The sequence below is a fragment of the Sapajus apella genome, unplaced genomic scaffold (assembly GCF_009761245.1).
Source record: "Sapajus apella isolate SASKATOON/1434 unplaced genomic scaffold, GSC_monkey_1.0 scaffold25, whole genome shotgun sequence".
NCBI classification, from domain to species: domain Eukaryota; kingdom Metazoa; phylum Chordata; class Mammalia; order Primates; family Cebidae; genus Sapajus; species Sapajus apella.
The window spans coordinates 25,902,832-25,924,077 of record NW_022436965.1 but is presented as its reverse complement, the minus strand read 5'-3'; the positions used below and the strand labels follow the sequence as shown (position 1 = coordinate 25,924,077).

The 21,246-nt window shown below is 40.8% G+C and overlaps 1 protein-coding gene across 3 annotated transcripts in view; it reads left to right on the top strand.

Moving 5' to 3' along the window:
- The window catches only part of DDR2 (discoidin domain receptor tyrosine kinase 2), a 150,865-nt gene that overhangs the window by 108,497 nt on the left and 21,122 nt on the right, over positions 1-21,246 (top strand). For all 3 annotated transcript variants that reach the window (XM_032291557.1, XM_032291559.1, XM_032291558.1), the window contains 6 exons: positions 10,018-10,120; positions 11,547-11,778; positions 12,080-12,227; positions 12,585-12,690; positions 16,719-16,902; positions 18,025-18,268. In XM_032291557.1, coding sequence (XP_032147448.1) covers positions 10,018-10,120; positions 11,547-11,778; positions 12,080-12,227; positions 12,585-12,690; positions 16,719-16,902; positions 18,025-18,268 — 1,017 coding nt within the window. The remainder of the gene's footprint in view (positions 1-10,017; positions 10,121-11,546; positions 11,779-12,079; positions 12,228-12,584; positions 12,691-16,718; positions 16,903-18,024; positions 18,269-21,246) is intronic.

Here is a 21,246-nt window from a genome sequence, read left to right as displayed (position 1 = left end):
AGTCTTCACTATTGGCTGAGATCCCTTCCACAGAAGGAGTTTACCCAAAATAGGCACATTCAATGGGAAAACCACACTGGTACGGCTGAGAAGTGCCACGTTGGTTGCCCTGGGCTTCTCCTGGTTCCAGATACTCAGTAGGATGAGAAAGGTCATCCAAGATCATCTTGTCCATTTTCCGGTGCCCTTTCTCTGAGGCCCTTGGGAATACTGAATCACCCAGAAACTTTGCCTATTTTCTTAATGCAACGATTGCTGATTTACTAAGGTCTTATCTCTGAATTTTCTATCCTCATTCTCATATTCCTTTGTCCCAATTTCTAGACCTCCATCCTAGCCTTCATCGTCTGAAGATGGTGTGCAATACTTGTAGACCTCTCTGCCTTTTCATCTACGTATTTATTTACCAAATGTGTGTTGAGCATCTCATAGGTGCTGTGTGTTGGCAGATACTGACAGGGAAAAGGAAGAATCTGGCTTGATAACTATTCTCAAAATTGCTCACAATTTCAACAAAGAGGTAAACAAGCACAAGAGAAACAAAATCTTCGTTGAAGGGTGTTACTTAAAAGAGCCCCCCTACACACCGTCATCATTTTTATCCCCATACCATGTTTTAGTATTTTCCATAGCTTCATCACACTATCTGGTTTTTTTTTTTCCTTGAGACCGTCATCTTGAAGCTTCGTTACAGTATCTGAATAGAAAGAGCCGGTAATAGCTATTGTCAAATACATAATCGGTTTGTGTCTGTTTGATTATGAAAAATCAATTGTCTTTTGTCTGTCTCCCTTACCGGAATGTAAGAGCCATGAGATAAATTATTTTGTCTGTCTTGCTTACTCCTGTATCTTCAGAAGAATACCTGACACGCAGCAAAAACTTTGGTTTTTGGTTAGGGAAAGACAGATCGCAATAATATATGTCATGACTCAGACTTACAAGGAATTTTTCCTGTATCTGCTGTCTGCTAAAACACCATTAGTCAAGGCTACCCTTGACCACATTCCCAGGACTTTGTTTTTAAGTCTTGTAATGATGAACAACAGAAAACTATCTATCACTTTTCAACAGACATTTATTGAGCACTTGGTTAATGCTAGACACCCTACTAGAAATTGGAAATACAACAGAGGAAGATAAACATGACCCTTGCCCTCATAACACATACTGTTTAGTGGGTAGACCAAAATTAAACAGTTATTTACATTACCAGTGTAAAAAGTGCTGTGAACGAAAACCAGTGTGTTATAAGAGCATATAAGAGATTCCTAACTTGGCTGGGGTACTGGGGGAATTCCTTGGGGGAGTGACTGGCTGACAGCTGGAGGATGAGCAGGAGCTAGTGGGTGAAGGAGAGAAGAGGCACCTCCCAGGTAAAGGAAGCATCATGCACAGAGACCTTGAGACTGGAAGATACTTTGTGCATTCAGGAACTGAAATAAGGTCAGCGTGCTTGGTAGAGAGCAAAAATCAGGGAGTAGCCAGAGATGAGGCCAGAGAGTACACTGAGATCCGATCATGCGGACCTCAGGGGTCATGTTTTCTTAAGAGGAATGGAAACCTGTTAGAAGGTTCATGACAGAATAAAGTTTTAGGAAGTGGATTTGGGCTGTTTTGTGGAGAGGGGATGATACAGGAATGACAGGAGCTAGAAGGCATTACAGTGGCTCAGATGGGAGGTTGTGGGAGTTGCGCACTGCTTGGGAAGAAGAGAGAAGGAGAGAAACAGTTGGACTCAACTGCAGGAGGTAGGACTTATAGAGCTGACTGATGGACTGCATGATTCTCAAGGCCCAGTTTACTTCTCATCCCTTGACTGCCTCCTGTCCAGAGTAACACTTACCATTCCTGAACTCTTCCTCTCCAAGAATTCGATGTTGGTCTCCAGGTAGAGGTTGACTCAGGGAGAGCCTTTCCAATTCTCATCAATGTCATTGCCACTCTGCTGTCCACCACACAGTTGACTTAAACCCTCTGTATGCTGGAAAAGCTGGAGGAAATGAGGAGGAGGTCAGCGCTGACAGGTGTAACAAGTTACTTACATGAAATGAAGCCTCATGGCATCCCCTACTTCCTCTAGTTCTCAAGCTTGAGTGTGCATCAGCGTCACCTGCAGGAGTGGTTACAACACGACTTGCTGCCCCCTCCCAGCAACCCCATCAGAGTTTCTGATTCAATAGATCAAATGGGGACTGAGAATTAGCATTGCTAATGAGTTCCCAGGTGATGCTGATGCTGCTGGTCTGGGAAGCACACTTTGAGGATCACAGCTCTAGACGGTAACTGAAATGCAATCACAGTAGTAGATCAGAGAGCCTTCAGGAAGGAAACTGGCACACCTTTAACACCACATAGCAGAGTATCCTATGTGAATCCACCCCCACCCTCCCGTCCCACACACTTCACATCTCTTTTGCTTCATTTTTCTCATCTGTTAAATAGGGAAATTCCTGAATGGGTTCAGTTAGGACACAAAATATGAAGGGTTTCTGTGCCTAGGAAATATAATTCAACTGAAATGTGTCATAAAGGCAGCTGTAGCAGCAGCAGCTCTGATAAAACTTCTTAGTTGCCATTCTCAGAATGAGCAGTACCTCGGAAGGGACGTTATTTGCGACAGTATCATGATTCACCCCATGCAACCCTCATTCCCCATTTCTGGTTTACTTTAGATGTTCCAAGAAGCAGAGGCTCTCGTTGTATTCATGGCCTAGTGTCTAGAGGTGCATGCTAGCAAGGGATGAAGGCCAAGTAGGACTGTCAGCCTGGCTTTCTCTGGTGCCCAACATGGCCCCAGAGAATCATCACGTGTCCAGGCTGAAGGGACCTGGGAGCAGTGGCTCCAGAGCCTGGCTACGCAGCACAGTCACCTGGGGACTATGAAGAAATGCAGGCTCCTGGGCTCAGCTTCAGACATACCAAAGCTAAATCTGTAAGAGGAGGGTCACAGATATATTCTAAAACCTCTTCAGGCTTTTCTAAAGCTATTGGTTCATGGACTGGCTTTTGGGAACCACTGCCTTACAGAAAGCCTAATAGAACCCCCTTGCTTTCCACATGAAGAAATAGACCCAAAGAGAGCCAGAAGCTTGCTCAGATCCCATATGGTGTAAGTGGTAGAACTGGGAGTGGATGTGAAGTCTTGATTTTCAGGGGTTGTGTGCTCAGTGGGATTACAGGCTTTACAGCCAAGTTCTAAGACGAGTTAGTATTTACTCTATGAATGGCCTTTTGTAGTTAAAACTTAACTTAGAATGTGTGATTAGTGGGAAACATGAAATATTGGGTGGAAAATGCTTATATCGTCTGACACTTGATAAATGCTTTTAAATAGATGTTATTATTACTGCGTTTCGCTGAAGTTAAGAAACTCATGACTCTAAGACGCGTCATTACTTTATGTGCCTCTAAGAAAGAAAAAAAAAAACTACTGCCAGTTCAACTGTGACACTATATGCTTGCGAATCGCATCCAGATTTCAGAGATAGTAATACGTGAAAAAATGGGCAGTGTGGTATTTCACTTCTCTTTTCTCAACTCTGTGAAGATTCTTGCTTTACTGAATTAGACAGTTACCAGTACATGAAAATTCCTGAAGGAGAAGCACACTTAGTGTGTTTGAGGAACAACAAGGAGGCCATTATGACTGATGGGGAAAGTGGGGCAGGGACAAGGTCCAAGACAGCCAGGGGGCATCTGATTCCATGTCTTCACTATTGTGAATAGCATGAACAGAAGAGTTTCATGATCTGATTTACATTTTTTATGGCTACATAGTATTCCATGCTGTATATGTACCATATTTTCTTTTCTTTCTTTTTTTTTTTTTTTTTTTTTTTTTTGAGTTGGAGTCTCACTCTGTCACCCAGGCAGAAGTGCAGTGGCATGATCTTGGCTCGCTGCAACCTCTGCCTCCCAGGTTCAAGAAATTTTCCTTCTTCAGCCTCCCGAGCAGCTGGGATTACAGGGGCTCACCGCCATTCCTGGCTAATTTTTGTATTTTTAATGGAGAGAGGTTGGCCAGGCTGATCTCAAACTCCTGATCTCAAGTGATCTGCCCACCTCAGCCTCCCAACGTGCTGAGATTATAGGCGTGAGCCACCATGCCTGTCCCACATTTTCTTGATCCAATCCACTGTTGATGGGCACCTAGGCTGATTTAATGTCTTTGCTATTCTGAATAATGTGAGCAGAAGAGTTTCATGATCTGACTTACATTTTAAAAGATACATAGGAAAAAGTGGACAAAGGGAGCCCAGTTAGGAAATTATTGTACTATTCCCGTCAGTGGAAGATAGTGAATGAGCTTATAATGGTAGTAAAATATGTGGGAAGATTTTACTGCCTACCCTAAAAATATTCCCATATCCTAGGAAATATTTTTAGGGTAGCCAGTAGAATCTTGTATCAGCTGATGGACTGGATACAGGGTATTGAAAGAATCAAGGATGGCCTCAAGACTTTTGGCTTGAGTCATTGAAAGAATGGAGTCTGGTTAAAAAAAAAAAAAAAAAAAAAAAAAAAAAAAAGACTGGAAGATGAGCTTTGGAGGGAGTTTGCATTTTACTCAATGTTAACTTGACTCCTTATTTACATGTATCTCTAAAGTTTACTTCATTTTTTCAATAAATATTTTTGAACACTTGTTTTGTCCCCAGCGTTCACTGAGAAATAAAAATGAAAAGGATACAGTGCTTTTCCTCCTCAAAATTTTGCCACCTGCAGGGAAGATAGGACTCTCATACAGGGTACATTTTATATGTATATATTGCGGGCTATATACATACACATTATATATATAGGGTATATATACACACACACACTCTTACCCAGGTGAGCATCCCAAATCCACAAATCCAAAATCCAAAATGATCCAATGAGCATTTCCTTCGAGTGTCATACTGGTGTTAAAAAAGTATCAGATTTTGGAGCTTTTTGGATTTGAGATGCTCAGCCTGTACATATTTTGAGAGTAATGGTGGGTATCCTGCCTACCACATAGTGTTATTTTAAGGGTAAAGCAGAGGTAAGCCATGGGACGCCACATTGCAAATTGTTAAGAATTCTATTATCAGGGTCAAGATGGCAATCAGGGACACTATGATATGGACTAAAGCCAAAAGATCCAGGATTGCCTGGCTTGGACAGCTAGATCTTCTCCCCAGGAAGTGCCTGAGGGAGATATATACACAGGTGACAGTGACAAAGGGTAAGTAAAGTTCTACATTATCAGTATCTGGGCCTGGGTCCTAAATGCCAGTGTGAGTGTTCTGATGAACTGACCTGGGCATGTAGCCCAGGTTAAAGGCCTCCAGAAGCCTCTCTTTGTTCATTAAGTCACTGGTGCCAAGGTCTAAAACACTTAGCACACTCAACAACATGTAAGATCAGTGTTAAGGAGGGGTCAGAGTGGACTCCTGAGAGGGCCATTTTCTGTGTGTGATTTTCAAAAAGTACATTGATCTCATCCATTGGAAATTTTGGCCCCATTAGCATCCTGTGTTAGTATTTCCTCACCCTTACTCTTCTCTTCAATTTCACTTCTCAGAAGGTGGAATCTGAGAATTTGTTGCTTCATCCCCAAACAGTTCAGATTTGCCTTTAAGAGTCAAGCACCATGATTATCTGTGGGCACATATTACTAAAGAGAAATTATACTTTTGATAAGAATAGGAAAAATAATATTATATTCCTATATTCATCTCGTGATTCAAAACTGACTTGGAAATCATAGTGGATGGTGTATTAGGCTGTTCTTGCATTGCTATAAATGCATACCCAAGACTGGTCAATTTCTAAGAAAAGAGGCTTAATTGGCTCATAGTTCTGGAGGCTGCACAAGCAATGGCATTGGCATCTGCTGGGCTTCTGAGGAGGCCTCAGGGGGCTTATAATCATGGCAGAAGGTGAAGTGAAAGCAGGAGCAAGAGAGAGTGGGGTGGCGGGGAAGGGATCACACACTCTTAAATGACCAGATGCCCTGTGAACTTAGAGCAAGAGTTCACTTATCAGCAAGGGAATGGCCCAAGCCATTCATGAAAGATCCTCCCCCATGATCCAAACACCCCCCACCAGGCCCCACCTACAGCACTGAGATTACTTTTCAGTATGAGATTTGGGTGGGGACAAATATCCAAACTGTATCAGATGGTGTATTAAAACATTTTCACACTGATGAGAAAGACATACCCAAAACTGGAAAGAAAAAGAGGTTTAATCGGACTTACAGTTCCCCCTGGCTGGGGAGGCCTTAGAATCTGGTGGAGGCGAAAGGCACTTCTTACGTGGCAGCAGCAAGAAAAAATGAGGGAGAAGCAAAAGCGGAAACCCTTGATAAACCCAACAGATCTCATGACGCTTATTCACTATCATGAGAATTGCATGGGAAAGATGGGCCTCAGTGATTCAATTACCTCCCCCTAGGTCCCTCCCACAACATGTGGGAATTCTGGGAGATAAATTCAAGTTGAGACTTGGTGGGGACACAGCCAAACCATATCAGAGGTGAACAGGGAAGTGTTCCAGTGGTTATATGGCCATGTTTCTTGCCAAAACTTCTTGCTATGGTTTTGGTTAATTGCAGTTTCTGGAAGTATCAGCTAATTCTTGGTCTAGAGCCATCTTTCCCTTTCTTAGGGTGAGATAAGAATCCAGGAGCTTTCCTTGGTATGATACAGGCAGAGGGCACTCTTGTCTTCAGTTCATCATGGTTGCAGCGGTTATCCTTGTTCTCCAAGCCCGTGATGTTCCTTAGGGACAGCAGTTGTGCTGTTTCTGTGTCAAGACTGGGCACTACGCTCATGTGAAACTTTTTTCCCTTGATTTTTGCTACTTCTCCAGGGCACTTCTAGGAAATGGGGCTTGGTATCTGTTAGTGCTATAATTTGCCTATCTCTGACCCCTCTAAGCTGAGGGAAGCCTCGCCTTTCTCCCTGCTACCTCTACTCCACCGTCTGGTCCCTTACTGAGGGCAGGCCTTCTAGGAAGTTCTTTGACTTTATGCAGTTTTTTATTTCTGCCCTGTAAATATAAATATGCCCTGGGATGAATGAACATAAAGCCCTGGCTATGGGTTTTGAAAATGAAAGTGAAAATACACAAATCAAAATCTTAAAAATTACCTTGCTCTAGAGATTATTTCAAAAATAGTTTTATTGAAGTACAATTGACATACAACAGACTGCACGCATTAAAAATGGACGAGTTGACCAGTTTTGACTTACATATAAACCCGTGAAATCATCACCATAATCAAGATAATGACCACATCCATCACTGCCAAAAGTTGCTTGTGTCTCTTTATCATTCCTCTGGCCACTCCTTCTTCCCCCAGGAAACCACTGATCTTTTTCTGTCACTATAGATTAACTTGTTTTTGTTTTCTAAAGTTACATATAAATGGAAGCATACCGTATGTACTTTTTTGGTTTGACTTTTTTTACTAAGCATAATTGTTTTGAAATTTATCTGTGCTGTTGTAGCATGCTTCAATAGTTCATTTTAACACTGAATAGCAAGGCATCGTCTAGGGTGGCACAAGTGAAGTGCCTGGGGTTAAAATGCACTCAGTTCTTTATGATGGTAATCATAATGATGATGACGATGATGATGATGGTGATTATAGAAACATTTAATAAGACCTGCTCTCTTAACAAGTTTTTAAGTGTAATTAAGTATAGGCACAATGTTGTACAGTGGATCTCTAGAATGTATTAATCTCGTATAACTGAAATTTATATCCCTTGAATAGGAACTCCCCATTTCCTTTTCCTCCCAACGCCTGGCAACCACCATTCTACTTTCTGTTTCTATGAGTTAGGCTATTTTTGATACCTTACATATGTGGAATCATGCAGTATTTGTCCTTCTATGGCTGGTTTATTTCACTTAAAATTATGTCTACCAGGTTCAACCATGTGGTCACAAATGGTAGGATTTCTTTCTTTTTTAAAGTTGAATAACATTCCATTGCATGTGTAACCCACATTTTCTGTATCCACTTATCTGTTGATAGTCGTTTGCGTTTTTTCCATGCCTCGGCTTTTGTGAATAGTGCTCCAATGAACATGGAAGGGTAGACATCTCTTCAAGATGCTGATTTAGATAATCTTGGGTGTATACCAGAAGTGGGACTGCTGGAGCATATGGTATTTCTATTTTTAATTTTTTGAGGAGCCTCCATTCTGTTTTCTATAGTGACTGCATCATTTTACATTCCCGCTAACAGTTTATAAGGCTTCCAATTACTCTACATCCTTGCCAATATTTGTTATCTTTCATTTTTGTTGATGATCGTCATCCTGACATGTATAAGGGGATATCTTATTATGGTTTTAAAATGCATTTCCCTAATGATTAGTGAGGTTGGACACCTTTTCATATAACTTGGCCATTTGTATGTCTTCTTCAAAGAAGACTGTTTTCCTTTGCTGTACAGAAGTTTTTGTTGCTGTTATTCAATTGTAGTTCTACCTGCTTTTGCTTTTGTTGCTTATGTGTTTGGTGTCACTTCCAGGAAGTCACTGCCTACCCCAATGTCATTAAGCTTTTACGCTGTATCTTCTTCCAGGGGTTTTATGGTTTTAGATATCATGTTTAAATGTCTAATCCATTTTGAGTTGATTTTTGGGTACAATGTATAAGAGTTTAATTTTCTTATCTTGCATTTGGATATCCAGTTTTCCCAACACCATTTATTGATAACTTTTTTGCCCATTGTATATTTTTGACACTCTTGTTGACCTGTGTGGGTGACTTCCAGGCTCTCTATTCTGTTCTATTGATCTATATGTCTGTTTTTTCAGGTACCATACTGTTTTAAGTAACTTTCTAAAATATTTTGAAATTAGAATGTGTGATACTTCTGATTGTGTTCTTCTTTTTCAAGATTACTTAGACTATTTTGAAACTTTTTGTGGCACCATATAAATTTTAGGATTTAAAATAATTTCTGTAACAAATGTCATTTGGGATTTTGAAACATAGTCAGCTCTCAATCTGTTTCAATTGTTCTTTTTTTTTTCTTTCTCACAGTGGGTTTTATTTTTCTGCTTTTTCACATGCCTGATAATTTTTTATAGCATGGGACATACTTACACTTCAAAACTTTTTGTTGCTTATCTGAAATTCAAATTTAACCAAGCATACCATATTTTATCTGGCAGCCCAATGTCCGAAGAACTCTAGCTTCCTTTACCTCTGTGGACTCTCATTTTTGTCTCCTCAACTTTGCAAATTCTCCAGACTCTGCCTGAGCTCTCATTCATTATATTGTATCCTGAACACACTCTCATGCCAGTAAGCTGAGGCCACCGTAGGGCTCGACGTTCTTGTTTCCTGACTCTCAGATTGTTGTTCTTTGTTTTCAGATGCTCATTATCTTAAAACATAATTTTTCGTATACTTTGTCCTTTTTGGTTGTTTCACGCTGGAGAGTAAACCTGGTCTCTGTTACTCTGTCTTTGGTTGAAAGTAGAAGTCTGTATCCAGAAGTCGCTGTTTTTAGCCAGGAGCCGGAACATGGCTCTAAATGGGGCCAAAAATGTATGTTTGATCCCTTCATTTGCTTTATAGTTTTCACGCAATTAAATACTTAAAAAATAATTGTTTGGATCATAAGGGTGCCTGGTGATTATGAGGGTTCCTCACTACTGTTGGGAAATTGATTAGAAGTGCACATCTGCTAATAAGGGAATGGGATGGGCCACTGGGGTTATTAACAAGTACAATGCATAAATTGGCACACTACATTATATTACACTAATTGTCAGAGTTTGAACCAAAACATAGATTTGGCTAGGGGGTCAAATCTTGGAGGCCCAAATTGTATTTGGAGTCAAGGCCAGGAAGACAAGTCTGATAGTCAGGGTGGTCAAACTGGGGCCATAGGGGGATTTAGGAAGATGTAAATTCTCTTATTCCATGTTCAATATTCAGTGACATTCTTCCTAGGGGACTCTGGAAATAAAAATAAAAGCATGTCCTCTCTCTTCTCTTTGGTTTTTCTTGGTCTAGCTGTATGCCGCTATCCTCTGGGCATGTCAGGAGGCCAGATTCCAGATGAGGACATCACAGCTTCCAGTCAGTGGTCAGAGTCCACAGCTGCCAAATATGGAAGGTGAGGATGGCTACTTCAAGACAGCTCATGTTCTGGGGTTGGACAGATTTCCTGGGCACAGATTCCTAACCTAAGGGGCTGGGGAAGGGAAGGTGGTGTCATTGGCAGGAGCTGTTGAGAATGAAGGATGGACAGCAAGTGGGCCTGTCCTGCTCTCTGGGTTTTCAGGGAGAGAGTTCAGGGCTTAGCCACATGTACTGTCTGGCAGCCCCATCTCAACCACAGAAGCCCCAGGGCCATATCAGCCACAATGAATGGGTTCATTGATAGGAAGTGGATTTGCTTTCCCTGACTTTCTCACTATGAGCTGCTGCAGGATGCGGGCAACAGTGGCAGCTATGGGAAGGTGCAGATTATGTAGGACACTGGGAGTTAGCATCCACTCCTCTTCTCAGGGGGTCTATGAAACATCACTCACTGCAAAGCATCAAGGGCTTAACTAGGCATTGAGGCCTCCAACAAGTTCTCTCCCTCTCTCAAGGATCTCTCACATGGGAGGGCCATCCTTACCCATAGACAAAGTGTGGCAGTTTCCTGGGGTGATTGATTCAGGGGTCTTCTACATCAATAAACTCCCTACTGCTCTACTGGTTGGACACAACACTCTTCTGGAATCTAATTATTTTGGTGTGAAGTGTCGGTTTTATTTAAATGGAAGTACCCATAAGAAAAGCAATCCTGACGAACCTTCCCCATAATTTCTTAGTATATGAAAGACTAGAGTGATGGTTGGTGGAATTGAAAGGGAGTGACAAATGAATGGGTGATATCTGTGGGAAAAAGGAACATTCTAGGGGAGAGAAAGTGGTAGGAGGTTCTCAGAATAAACTTTATAATAATTTCACAATTTTGCTCAGGCTGGAGGTAATAAAATGAAACCAGATTATTTACTACTTCCTTGACATGCTCTTCACCCTCATCCTCCCCATGTGTTTCTATGGCTCCTGGCTGGTCTGCGATGCCCATCCTGCTGCATTGCATAACCCACACTGGAGACCCTACTATCCCTCCTCCCTACTGCCATAACTTGATGTCCAAGCAAAGGGTGGCTAGCTTTGTTAGACTGAGTTTGAATGTGGGAAGGGAGATATGAAATAACTTATGGGGGAACAGAAGGTAGGAAGAGTTTTATTTCTCTTTGGACCTCTAAATCAGGATGGAGAATGAAGGCTACACGTGATCTGAAGGCCTCTAGCTCACTGGTGGGGACTGTCTCTCAGGGTTTCTTGGTACTCCAGGGAAAGGGATCTGACCACAAATGGGTACTGTGGTGGCAGTGAAAACTGTGGCGATAACCTGAAAAGTTTATAAGAGCTGGGCAGTCTGCTCTCTCCCCTCAGTACAGGGCAGCTGCTTGCCTATGAACCAGTAAACAGCTCTGTGGTTTCATGGTTGCTCCCTCTCTCCCCAACCCTCACCTTTCAAGGCTGGACTCAGAAGAAGGGGATGGAGCCTGGTGCCCTGAGATTCCAGTGGAACCTGATGACCTGAAGGAGTTTCTACAGATTGACTTACATACCCTCCATTTTATCACTCTGGTGGGGACCCAGGGGCGCCATGCAGGGGGTCACGGCATTGAGTTTGCCCCCATGTACAAGATCAACTACAGTCGGGATGGCACTCGCTGGATCTCTTGGCGGAACCGTCATGGGAAACAGGTAGGAAGTAGAGACATCCAGACCCTGGGATGTCCACGACCATGTTTTGACTTAGGCTAGGAGAAGAAGGGTATGGGTTGTTTGTGTGGGTATGTGTGTCCACAGACCAGGCATGCCCTTGTAAATGTATGACCCAGGGTGAGGAATGCAGGGAAGGAATATGAAGGCCATGGGTAAAGTGGAGTAGATGTATTCTGCTCCTTGAATTGAGAAGAGGAAGCCCATCAAAAGGGTGGGGAGGTGAAGAAAAGTGAACATAATTTAATACCACCTCATTACTCTTTCTCTTCTCTCTCCCCAGGTGCTGGATGGAAATAGTAACCCCTATGACATTTTCCTAAAGGACTTGGAGCCGCCTATTGTGGCCAGATTTGTCCGGTTCATTCCAGTCACTGACCACTCCATGAATGTGTGCATGAGGGTGGAGCTTTATGGCTGTGTGTGGCTAGGTAGGTCACTTGCCCAGAAAGCCTATAGACCTTATTAAAGACTCTGACTTCTGGGAAATGAAGGCAATCTTATCATAACGGGATCAGTTACTCCCGAAATGGTGATTCCCTCTTGGGAAGAGTAGAGACAGAAGCATTGCTCATTATCCCAGTGCTTGGTGCCCCACACCCAGAGTCATGCATTCAGAGTCATCATGCTGACTGCCACTGAGGGGCGCTTCTCCACAGTGCTCCCTGGGTGCCCAGATGGGGTCCTGCTGGACATGCTGTGCAAGCTTGTACCCTTGAAACTCACATAGTTTTCTCAGGTAATGGACCTGGGTAGTAGGCACTCACCTGGCTGTGTTTCCTTTGCAGATGGCTTGGTGTCATACAATGCTCCAGCTGGGCAGCAGTTTGTACTCCCTGGGGGCTCCATCATTTATCTGAATGATTCTGTCTATGATGGAGCTGTTGGGTACAGGTAAATCCTGGGAAACTTTGATAATCAGAATGGGAAACTGGCCACTAGGAGAGCATAATATTTTATCATGTCTTGGGATCAATAATCAATCAACCAATCAGTATTTATTTAGTTCCTGTACAAGGCATTTGGAGATAATTTAGGTGAAGGAATATACACGACCTTTATTTCCAGGGAACCTAAAACCTAGTTTGGGAAGACAAGTTAATTACCAAGAAAACAATCAATTACACAAAGCAAGGGCTAGAGTTTGTGATATGACTCTAAGTATAATAGCCATATTTTTGACCCTCAAAACAGGACATGTGGTTTGACACAAATATTGGCCTACTTATGGAAACAAAAGGCCAGAGAATTGAAGTAATGATACTCTGGGCAGGTCAAAAAATCAGAAAGAATAGACCTTATAAATATAAATGCTTTGAAAATTGTAAAAAGGGGACTAGTAAGGCTTACAACAGACAAGGAAAGTTTCTAGGGCAAGATGAGAATTGTAGCAGAGGAAGGTAGGTAGAAGGCAGCAGAAGAAAGGAAGGAGGGCTGAAGGCAAGACTGGCCTGACTACAGTAGAAGGTGGAGCTGAGAAGAACAGAATGGAACAATGGGTAAGCCTGAAGTGGGTCGATGGAGGGCCACGGCGAAGAAGTGTAACCAGATACAGTTGGAACTTAGGGATGGATAAGGGATGCTCCCACTTATCCCATTTCGCTTGAAGACTTCAAGCCTTGCCATTCTTCTATCCCATGCTAACACTTTTCTAAGCTTGGTCTGTATCTGCAAAATGAGCCTGGGAGAAAAGTCAGACCACAGTGAAGACCAGACCAGATGATGGAGGTTGACAGGAGTCAAGAGGAGATACTGGTGAGGCTCAGGAAGGGAGTGTGGAATTACAGCCTTACATTGGCTTCAGTGTGGAGAACGAACTATTGCCCTCTAGCTGCCATCTCCTGGGTGAAGGCCTGATTCATCCACTTTTCTACTCCTAGTCACTTCCTTTCCATCTTCTTAGTCACTGTTTGTTCCTGTTTGTTTAAACTGTCTTGGCATAATTTCACTCAGTCACACCCCAACAGGCATATATTCAAGGCATAGAGGATATCAGAGATCAATCAAATTCAGTTTAATTTCATAAGCCTTTGTCAATCAACTGTTACTAAATACAAGGAGTTTGGCCAGGCATGTTAGGTATTCAAAGGTAATGAAGTCACCGATACTACCTTTAAAGAGCTCACAATTGGAAGTAGGGGCTAAAACAGAATGTAAGTTACTATGATTCAAGTGTATGAGCAACAGATAGCCTATGATTGCTTTGAGATTCAAAGGAAAAAGTAAACTGTAGTAGGAAAGCACACAAATGGGGATGAAAACATCTGGATTTTATATAATAAAAGTTACTTCTGTTTGCTGGGATTAAAATGTGTATGAAAAGCATTTCATAAGATAAATTGATGTACGCATGCAAGCTGTTATCTGATTAACGTTTTTCTGACTGAAGGACCAGTAAAGATATGGTAGAACAGATAAATCTGAATTGGGTCTTAAAGGATGGGTAGAATTTTCACAGGTACAGAACCTTGAAATGGAATTTTAGGCAGAGGGAATAGCATGAGGTAAAAAGAATCATGGTTATAAAGTTTAGGGGACTATCTGGAAGAAATCAACGGTTGATTTAACCATGGACCATTATTTATGTGGCAAAGTAGTACAGGAGAAGTGTTAACAAAGAGAATTATGCCATATTTTGAAGGAACCTGAAGTCAAGGCCAAAAGGAGCAAGAAAAGGAGGAAGAGGAAGAGGAGAAGTTGCTATTCTTGCTCTTTATAAACATTTATCATTAACGTAATGAGTCATTGAAGACTTTTCAAGCTGGGGAAGGACAGGATTTGGAGCCGTGCTTTAGACAGATTAATCAAGCAGCATGCACAGGTTAGATTTGAATGGAATGAGGAGGTGATGAGGAACATTTTAAAACTCTGAGTTCTGTCAAGTAAAAAGAATTAATGACCAAGGCCATGACTGTGACTGTTATGAGGAAATGAGGAAAATAGACTCGTTTGGACAACATTTGCAATCTGATTGGATGTATGGGGTATAGAGTAGGGTGTGAAAAAGAGTTAGATGAAGCCTGGCAGTCTAAGTGACTGACACAATGGGGCTGACGTTTATTCATTCAACAAATATATTTTGCGTGCTTAGTATGCACCAAGCACTTTCAGTTACTATGAAAGAGAAGTATAATTTATAGAAAAGGGAAACCAACATGAAAGATTTAGTTAATAGGGGAGGATGATGGATTTAGTTTGGGGTGTAAGTCTATGAGACTGACAAGACTTTCAGTAGAGAAATAAGGAAGGTAGCTGGAATTGCAGCTTTGAACTCCAGGGGAAGGATTTTTTAACATGACAAAAATTTAGATATAATTGGCTTTCATTTAATAATTGAGGTAATAAAATATCTGGTGGAGGTGGCTGAGTGTAGAGATCCTCTCAGCCACTGTGAGATGACATTCATCAGAGTCTCAGGAAATAGTCATATTACCAAAGGTTACTGTTTTGTTTTAAAAAATTCAAGAGTAATAGATACCTGCTAGTGATTTTAATAACTCTAAGATATACAAACACGGAAAATCTCTTTTCTTATCCCGTCTCCGCTTGATTTAATTTTGGCCAAGGGGAAACTGAACAGGCATTTCTTTTAATTTGTGTTGCTTTTCATAAGACTTTCATGGGATTTATTTTTCTGGGGATAATTGGAAATATATTTATTGCAAGTAAACTTATATTCTCCTAGCTTTCTGATCTGTAGAGAGAAGAAAAAGATGGCAAAACCTTGGAAGGGAGATCCAGGCTCTGGTCACTGTGGATAAGGCCAGTCCAATTTTATAATTTACCAAACATTTTTTAGTGAATAAATATATTTTAAAAGGCTGGCATAATCACCCTTAGTATTTTTTATTTTTATTTTTTTTGCAATTCACAAATTTTACCTATTATTGATCTGGTTATAAACCTCAAGGGTCACACCCATTATAGCTTGAGGGTGAGTATCCCAATCTCTTTATTTGGGAGATTTGTGTCACATCTGCCGAAGTTTGAGATGCAGAGCTTGAGGAAAGAGAAGTTCCACATGATGGAGTCTTGCTCTGTCCCTCCATAAAAAGAAGGAAGGAGCCTCTTTGTGTCCTCCAAATAGTCAAATAAGTATAAATGCAGTTATATTCCATTCATCAGTCAGTCTTCTGGCAACCTCAGCCTTTAAAACAGAGCCTTTTACTCAGAAGTCAAAAAAGGCTGCTAAGCTGGAACACAAACCTAAATCTGATACCTGGGATTCTCATGAAATCCATACATCTTACTTCCTGGGTCTAGTATCCTACAAATTTAACTAAAAATAAATAGAAATTATGATTTACACTTAGAGATTATGTTCCCCCCCCTGTAGTTTAATATCAAATTGGGTCGCTGAATATGTAGAATGGAAGAGAGCGTGACTGGCTTCTCTGAAATTGATTCACTGAACAATGACAATATGTAGTTAAAGGAGAGTCAGAACTAAGCTCTGGAAACATTTATTTGACAATGGGGCAAGTGGTGCTATGTATGGTAGTATTCATTCTCTGCATTTATCCATTTCATCATTTACTCAATGAATTAATTCATCAAATGCATTTGATAATATTGAGTCATTATGTGAAGACATATCCAGAATATAAGAATAGGCAAGGTGCAACAGATTATAGAAAGCTTTTCATATTAAATGATAAGATGTTGTTTAAAAGTTTTACTACTAAAGGGGTAAGCATCAAATATTTTATAAAAGTTACTAATATGAAATTCTTAATTCTCCATTGATGTAAGATAAACTAGTCAGTACTATTATACAAATTTGATTATTTATAATCCTCCAATTCCAAGATAATAAGCTCTTACAAAATCTGGATAAAGATGCTGGGTAAAAGTTCTTCCATGAATGTGTAATTAACTCAGATTTCTCTCTCCTTTCCCCACCCTTCTCTTGGCCTGAGCAGCATGACGGAAGGGCTAGGCCAGTTGACAGATGGTGTATCTGGCCTGGATGATTTCACCCAGACCCATGAATACCACGTGTGGCCCGGCTATGACTATGTGGGCTGGCGGAACGAGAGTGCCACCAATGGCTACATTGAGATCATGTTTGAATTTGACCGCATCAGGAATTTCACTACCATGAAGGTCAGTGGAGTCGGGTGTGGTAGAACTTCTTTAAGGACGCACACATCATAGTGTTGTAGAGAAAAGGCATGCTAGAAAGAAGCCTAGGCTGATACCGGTTCAGTGACATATTCTGTTACTAACTAGCTAAATACATTTCACAAGTCACTTCTTCTCTAAGGGTGCGATTCTTCATTTGTGTGTAAGGTAGTTAGGTCAGTGAGCTCTCATTTTTTTGTTGTTGTTGCTCTAACACTAAGTGACATATTCATTAGGTACAATAACACAGTGTCCAGGGCCCACAGATTTTTTAAGGCCCCTAAAAATGCTTTAATTTCTTTTAATGTCAGGTGAAAAAAATTAATTTTTAGGTTAAAGATTATATTTATCTTTTTACTAGTGCAGTTGTGTGTGTGTAGATGTGTGTGTATATATATATATATATATACACACACACAAACATATGTATATATTTATACATCTATATACACACATATATATATGTGGAGTAAAGATGCTGGGTTAAAGCTCTTCCATGAATGTGTGATTAACTCATATATATATGTATGTGTGTATACATATATACGTATACACACTCACACACGTTTTTTTTCTAAAACAAAATATGAAATTGTTTTGGATTGTATATTATTTCAGGTCTCTCACCTAGCCCTGTTGAAAAGAAGTAGGCTGGCTCTAAAATGTACCGAGAAGGAAGCAGATGGCAGTCTTCCTCTTACCTCAGTTCAAACTAGCTCGAATCAGGGTAGACAGCAACTGCGATTGAGAAGATCATAGACTGGAGAGAGTTCAAGGCAAGGAAGGGCCTGAGAAGAGGCTGCAGTCCTCATTTAACAGATGAGGAAACTGCAGGCCAGCAACATGAAGTGAGGTGGTGAAGGGCAGACAGTGCATACAGGTAACAAGGGTTGCGGCCCAGGCTTTATGAGGCCTGACCAACTATCACTGCCACTGTGAGGTTCCTAGAAGGAAAAATCCAGAAGACTGCAGAACACCAACTATTCACCAAGGGTGGTGTTCACAAAAACAGCAGGTCTTGACTCTTACTGAGTTGGCTGGCACTGTGTCCCTGTGCAACTTAGCAGGGCCAACCTATCACTCAAATGCATCTCTCTCTACCAGGTCCACTGCAACAACATGTTTGCTAAAGGTGTGAAGATCTTTAAGGAGGTACAGTGCTACTTCCGCTCTGATGCCAATGAGTGGGAACCTAATGCCATTTCCTTCCCCCTTGTCCTGGATGACGTCAACCCCAGCGCTCGCTTTGTCACGGTGCCTCTCCACCACCGAATGGCCAGTGCCATCAAGTGCCAATACCATTTTGCTGATACCTGGATGATGTTCAGTGAGATCACCTTCCAATCAGGTAGGGAGCTCAGGTCCCCTTTGGGAAGTGGGAGAAAGGTGATGAAGGAGGAAGGCACAGACCCAGAACATCTCATTAGCAGGTCTCTGAGAGGAGTGGGATTGTACAGGTGGCTTCTCGTTGCTGGATACAGTGAATCCTTTGTGTGGCTAGTTTTACTTGTGGAGAGGTAGGGATGAGAATGGAAGTGAACAAATATTCATGTAACTCTTCTTAGAAAGTATTTTTTAAAAAGAGAGTATAGTACTATTTTTTCAAGAAATCTTGATTCCTTTTTGTAGGAAATGGTATTTTGATACTACAAACTGGGCTATAGGAATGCTCATTGCTAATAGGTTGTCATTGTTTCTTGGACTTTTTGGTGGAAGAAAGCAATGAAGTGAAAAAAATGTTTCATGTAACTCTTCATTATAAACTCATTGTTTTTGTAAATTTAATGTTAAATTGATTGCAGCTATTCTTCTTCTTCGTTTTTTTTGAGACAGAGTCTCGCTCTGTTTTCCAGGCTGGAGTGCAGTTGTGCAGTCTTGGCTCACAGCAACCCTGCCTCCTGGGTTCAAGTGATTCTCTTGCCGCATCCTCCCAAGTAGCTAGGATTACAGGTGCCTCATTCTGCACCTGGCTAATTTTTCTATTTTTAGTAAAGACAGGGTTTTGCCATGTTGGCCAGATTGGTCACCAACTCCTAACTTCAAGTGATCTGCCTGCCCTGGCCTCCCAAAGTGTTAGAATTACAGACATGAGCCACTAAGCCCAGCCATTGTTCTTTTTAACACTCAAGTTGTGCTGTCTTTAACTAGAGCTTGCATTTTTAAAGGGGCTCTTTGCTCTTTGAATCTGACCCTAGAAGCCTTTGATAACTTTCTTTTTTTCTGAAAGAACAAGGTATTTCAAGCTCATTTTGAACATGTACTACCCCCGACATGGAATCAACCATTTCTTCAAGAAATTCTGATTCCTTTTAGTAGTAAATGGTATTTAGATACCATAAACTGGGCAATAGGGATGCTCATTGCCAATAGGTTGTCTTTGTTTCTTGGATTTTTCAGTGGAAGAAAGCAATGAAATATGTATTTTTAAAAAGAAAAAGATTGTGAGTTCACCTTGTTACTTCCAATTCAAATTAAAGATAAGGTTTTCATTTAAATTTGATTTTATGCTTTCATCTCTATTATTTATGCTAAATATCATGTTTTCTAACAATGTTAGCAGCATTTTCTTCATCTTACTATTCGAAAAGCAATACCAATATTATTACTAACAGCATAACTATTGAGCATTACGATTTATTTGCAATTCTCTTTTCTTTGTCCTGAGAATGTATCCTACTAAGAATGTGTAGTCAAAGTACTATGTTCTAAGGTCAGTTGAGTAACATTAGGATAATTCTTTTCTGTATATAGTTATGTCATCATGTGATATACAGTTAGGTTAATTGTATTTTGATTATTTCAAATTTTAAGTATTCATTTTAAACTCTAAACACTACTTTTGATTAACAGTAACAGTAGCAAATAGTGACTGAAATTCCTGGAGCCAGAAACTGTGAAATCTTGAAAAGTTAAAAGGCATTTAGAACATTGTTCATACCATTAAATTTTAGATGGGGAGAAAAAAGATACACAGTGCTTTAAAAAAAATGTCCAAAGTAATACAAACAATAAAGGGTCAGAAGGAGAAAGGGCACTAGAGTGGGTTTGTCATAGACAGTATCAAAGGAATGAGACTTGTACTGGGCCTGGAAGAAAAGTCCAGGTGTAAAATAACATAAGAGAGATGAAGAGACGAATTTAAAGATAAACAACACTTTGGGAGGCCAAGGCAGGAAGATTGCTTGTACTCAAGAGTTTGAGACTAGCCTGGGCAACATGGAGAAACCCTGTCTCTGCAAAAACTGCAAAAATTAGCTGGGTGTGGTGGCACATGCTTGTAGTACCAGCTAGGGAGGCTGAGGCAGGAGGATCACCTGAGCCCCAGAGGCAGAGCTTGCAGTGGGTCAAAATTGCACCACGGCACTCCAGCTTGGGTGACAGAGTGAGACCCTGTTAACACCAAAAACACCAGATAAACCAAAAGAACCCATCATTTCAGATTTGATTTTTAAAGGAAGAAAATTTCAAGATGGTTTGCCTATTAAGATGTACTGATAAGAAAATAGAACATATTTTTAGGAAAACAGGTTTGGTGTTTAAATGCCTCTGTGCTAAGAATTTCCTCTTAGAGTAAATGGATTGATTATTTTATCTGAGTATCTACTGAGAGTAGAAATCAAGATGCTCAAAGTCAGTACCACTTATACTGTAAGCGTTAACTAGGGGACAAATAGATTCCCACCCATCCTCAGGAATTCTCCTGGCAGAGTAATTGGTACACTTATTATAGCTAATTATAGCTATGAACCATAGTTTTTGACTCCTGGGGTCTCCTGAGCTTTAAATCCAATGTCTTAATAATGTTAGTTTTCACTGGAGCCTGACAACCGAACTCAGAAAGCACATGCAGATGCCAGTTACCTCCTTATTTACATAATAATGTTAAGAAAAATTAGGATACTTGGAAGAAATATCTTTTAGAAAGGAAAAACGTATTCTAATTCTTGACCCCCTTGATTAGATAAATCAGAGGAAATAATTCTGGCAAAGCTGCCAACATCAATCTGGCAAATACACTTTTGTGGTTTAGTCTCAGAAGCTGCAAAATCACAGTAAAGGACACTCCAATGTCAGTAAATATTGATAAAGATAAAGCTTTAATTCATAAATTGGAGGGCTAGGCCAATGAGGCATAGTGGAGACTCTTTTTCTTGAAGGGAAAAGCATCTTAACACTGTCTGTCCCTTGCCCATTTACCCACTGTATTTTCTCTATATTTTTGCGGAATTTGGGTCCTGCTGCTTATGCTTTATGATCATGTGTGGTCACAGCCCTTTGAATTGCTGTTTCTTAAACCTTTTGTACCATAGCACCTAGTATGTAATA